The 3,811-nt window shown below is 50.2% G+C and overlaps 1 protein-coding gene across 1 annotated transcript; it reads left to right on the top strand.

Annotated features, from left to right (window-relative positions):
- Positions 1-2,405: 2,405 nt before the first annotated feature.
- Positions 2,406-3,590, top strand: LOC149180251 (uncharacterized). Its single transcript, XM_089413825.1, has one exon. It carries the CDS (start codon positions 2,406-2,408, stop codon positions 3,588-3,590), a length of 1,185 nt encoding a protein of 394 aa, XP_089269951.1.
- The last annotated feature ends 221 nt before the right edge of the window (positions 3,591-3,811 follow it).

Here is a 3,811-nt window from a genome sequence, read left to right as displayed (position 1 = left end):
AAGTCAAACTAGATCAAAATAAAATTAGTGAAAAATGGAATGTAAATGTGTCTAGATATTGGCGGTTTTTGGGAAATTTTCACTTGGAAAGGGACTGAAATTTTTGTGTCATGGGGAACTTGCTTGAGGGTTTGGATTGAGCCTTTGTGCTCCATCTCAAATTCGCAAGCCTTGAATATCTTAGAAACATGTAAATGGTTATGCCCATGTATCCAATTGTTTTAATATAAATGTTATTAGTTCCATATAAGATATATATCTATATGGGTCTTGGAGATGGCGACTGCAGTGCGAGGCGGATACGGTTAGGGTTTCGGTCGTGAAACCCTTGTCTGCAGCTTACCGTGCCCTTTCCCTGCTCCTCTCCCGGTTACCTTACCTTCGCAACCGTCACCGTTTCTCGACAGTCCACCAGCATCCGACGCTCTGCAGCTTTCCATCTCTGCATCGCTCTGCCCCTGCCGTTTGATATCCTCCCTGCCGTTACGCCTCGCTGCCGCAACCCGTATCTTTCCCTGGTTACCTGTGTTTCGAGGTGCCCGTCGTTCCGAGGGGTTCGCTAGCTGGCAACATGGAGGACCTAGATGATGTCGATTACACCGAAGATCCGCTGGAAGGCGTCTCCATCTGGCGTATGCCCTATTCCACCTCACAAGGTATGTTTCACCCGGATCCTTCGGTCAATTTGGTTGCTTACTCTGCCGGTGAATCCCCGCGACACCTTCCCGTTATTCTCCCGGATATTCCCCCCACCTGGCCGGCTTTGTCTACACCGCCTCACTCGCCGGCCACTCTGGGTTTTGTCGCTGGTTGCCTTAACCCTAACCCTAGTTCCTCTCAGTCCGCTGCGATTCAATGGCCCTACTCTGCCGCTCCGTCTTCTGCTCCCCCTCCTTCCCCCCTCCCTGCCGCCGGCTCACATTCGGGTTGTTTCACTGATATTCCTCCACTCTCCGGTTCACTTCCCGTCGCTGGTTCCATCCCCCCTCCCCTTGCTCCCGCCACTAACCCTCTTCGTGGACTTGATTCCTCCCCTGTATCGAACCCCCCCAGTCTCATCCGCCAAGACCAGGCCCGAGTAAAAAGTATTATTGTTTCAGATCCAAGGAGGAGGACATTTTCCTCCGGCTCGAGGAGGACATCCAGTGGGGAGACATCATGGAATTTGTAGATAGGGTTCTTGTGGGTCGTATCAGGGGCAGAAATTACTCAGCTGCACGTTTGAAAGCCTGGGCTACAGAAGTTTGGGGACAACACTTGGTTCACATCCCCTTCGTGCAAACCTTTGTGAGGGGATGGTTCGCATTACGGTTCGCTCGTGCCGATCACACAAATTGGGTTCTCTCCTCTTTTTGGCACTTTGAACATGCCCCGGTTCTTCTTAAGCACTGGACTCCCATGTTCGATCCGGCCACGGAACAGATCGGAATTGGCCCTGTTTGGATCAGACTTCCCGGCCTCCCCCTGCAATTTTGGTCTGAAGATATCTTCCGCAGAATTGGTAATGCTATCGGCGTCTACATGGATTATGACAAATCATATCTTCACACAGGTATGATGGCATATGCGCGGCTTCTCATTAATCTGGATACCAGGGGAGGGCTTCAAGAATACATCACAATTCAATGGAGGGACTTTTCCAGGAAGCAGAGCATAGACTATGAAGGTATCCCTTACAGATGCCGCCGTTGCCATAAGGTTGGTCATCTCTATCGGGACTGCCCACTGCTGAGAAAAGGGCCGGCACATGCACAGGAAGCTGCTCAGGATCGTCCCTCCCCTCCACCTGCCCAGCCACAGTCTGCGGTGCCCGCGGAGACTCCTGAACAGGCTGAAGCTGCTCCACTCATTCCAGCTGGATCACTGGCGGAGGATCCCACCCGTTCATCGCCTGCCCCCATTCCAGATGACTCTGAACCGGCAGGCGACGATACACCGGGTATGTCAGTTGTCTCCTCTTCTATTATTTATTCTTCCATGCATGATCTGGCTGCCTCTGTCTCATTACATCGGGATGTATCCTCTCCTTCTCTCGCATTTGCTTCATCTTTGCCCTCCTCCCGGTTGCCCATCCCTCCCTCCACTCTTAACTGTCCCATCCCCTCCCCCTCTACTTGCGTTTCGCCGTGTCTGCCATCTATCCCCTCGCAGTCGATCGATCCGTTGCCGGCGCCCGCCTCCCCGGCTCCTCCCCGGTACTCTCTCCGCCCCCGGACTAGAGGGTATGGTTCTGACGCCATTGGTCTGGACCTCGACCCTTCGCCTTCTCCTCAGAAGCTCTCGCGGGGGCGTCCTTCCCGATTATCAAAAGCTAGACATGCTGCTGATGCTGAAGTCGCTCTTGCACGACAGCAGACCATCTACAGGTCCCTTAGAGCGTTGAAAAGCCTTGCCACTCATCCGTCATGAAGATTTTGTCCTTCAATTGTAGGGGGTTTGCTAGTACACCCAAAAAACTAGCCCTTCGGAGACTTCTCTCCCTCTCTCTATCGGACATTATCTTTCTGCAAGAAACCCTCTGTACTGTGGACTCCCTTATTCCAACCCTCGAGGCCTGGATGCCCAACTGGACCTTCCACGCTATAGACGCTTCCAGGAGATCCGGTGGTTTGGCGATTGGTATCAACAACAGAGCGCTGAGAATCATTAACACCTGGGGTGGCAGAAGTTTCATTGGCATCGATGCCTATGTACTGTCTATGGAATCAGAACTCAGGCTCATCAATGTATATGGCCCTTTCTCTGACAGGGCTGCCTACTGGCATTCTCTTTTGAACTCTGTACTCTTTCAACAGGATAACATTATCCTGGGAGGGGATTTGAACTTCACCATGGGATTCTGTGAATCATGGGGGCACACAGCCAGGATTGATCCTTTCTCGGATACTATATCTACCCTTCTGGATGAACACCACTGGATTGACATCCCCATGACAAAATTACAACACACATGGTCAAACAACAGAAGTGGTGATCAGAGTCTTGCCAGGAGGCTCGATAGATTTCTTATTAAAGAGCCCCTCCATAACAGGATTGCTCATATAAGGCAATGGGTGGGCTCTGGTGGCATATCCGACCACAGACCAATATATTTGGAATTCTCTGATATTCATAACAAAATTAAGAGCCCCTTCAAATTCAACTCCTCCTGGTTAAAAGACCCCTCCTACATTCAGATGGTCACCGATTACTGGCAGAGTCACCCTATCGATGAGGAGGAATATTTCACTGAGGGCTTCATCAGGAAATTATCGGAGCTCAAAAGGATCTCTAAGATTTGGGCACACCAAAAGAGACTCCGTGATGATCAATCCTTGAGGGAGGCTGAAGATATCATTGCTTCACATGAAGATGAGGATGGTGGCATCTTTCCCTCACAGGAAAGAAAAAACCTATACATGTCTCTTAAAGAAAAGCAAACCCAGATCCTAAAGGACAGAGAGGAAAGCTGGAGGCTACGTAGCCAAGCCATATGGCTCGCTGAAGGGGATGCCAACACTCGATTCTATCACAGATTCGCCAATGGGAGAAAGGCTATTAACACTATATGGGAACTAAGGGATGAACAGGATCATATGGTTACTTCTTAGAGGCACCTATCTAAGCTAGCAACTGATCACTTCAGGAACATTTATAAAGCTCCCCGTGAATCAAACATTCTTTAAATTATGAGAGTGGCTGAGAAATTCCCCAGATTCGCTGATCCGGAGGAACACGATGATCTCACTAAGGAGGTGACTATGGCTGAGCTGGAAGCAACCATCAAATGGTTCAAGAAGGATAAAAGTCCAGGCCCCGATGGTTGGACCAT

Source organism: Pinus tabuliformis, chromosome 3_2 (assembly GCF_031772625.1).
Source record: "Pinus tabuliformis cultivar Carrire ecotype Pingquan chromosome 3_2, CPIR1, whole genome shotgun sequence".
NCBI lineage: Eukaryota > Viridiplantae > Streptophyta > Pinopsida > Pinales > Pinaceae > Pinus > Pinus tabuliformis.
This window is presented reverse-complemented; position numbering and strand designations above follow the sequence as displayed.

What these genes read in the sequence shown, in the direction of transcription:
- LOC149180251 (XM_089413825.1), top strand. Translation starts at nt 2,406, where the DNA reads ATGAAGATTTTGTCCTTCAATTGTAGGGGGTTTGCTAGTACACCCAAA.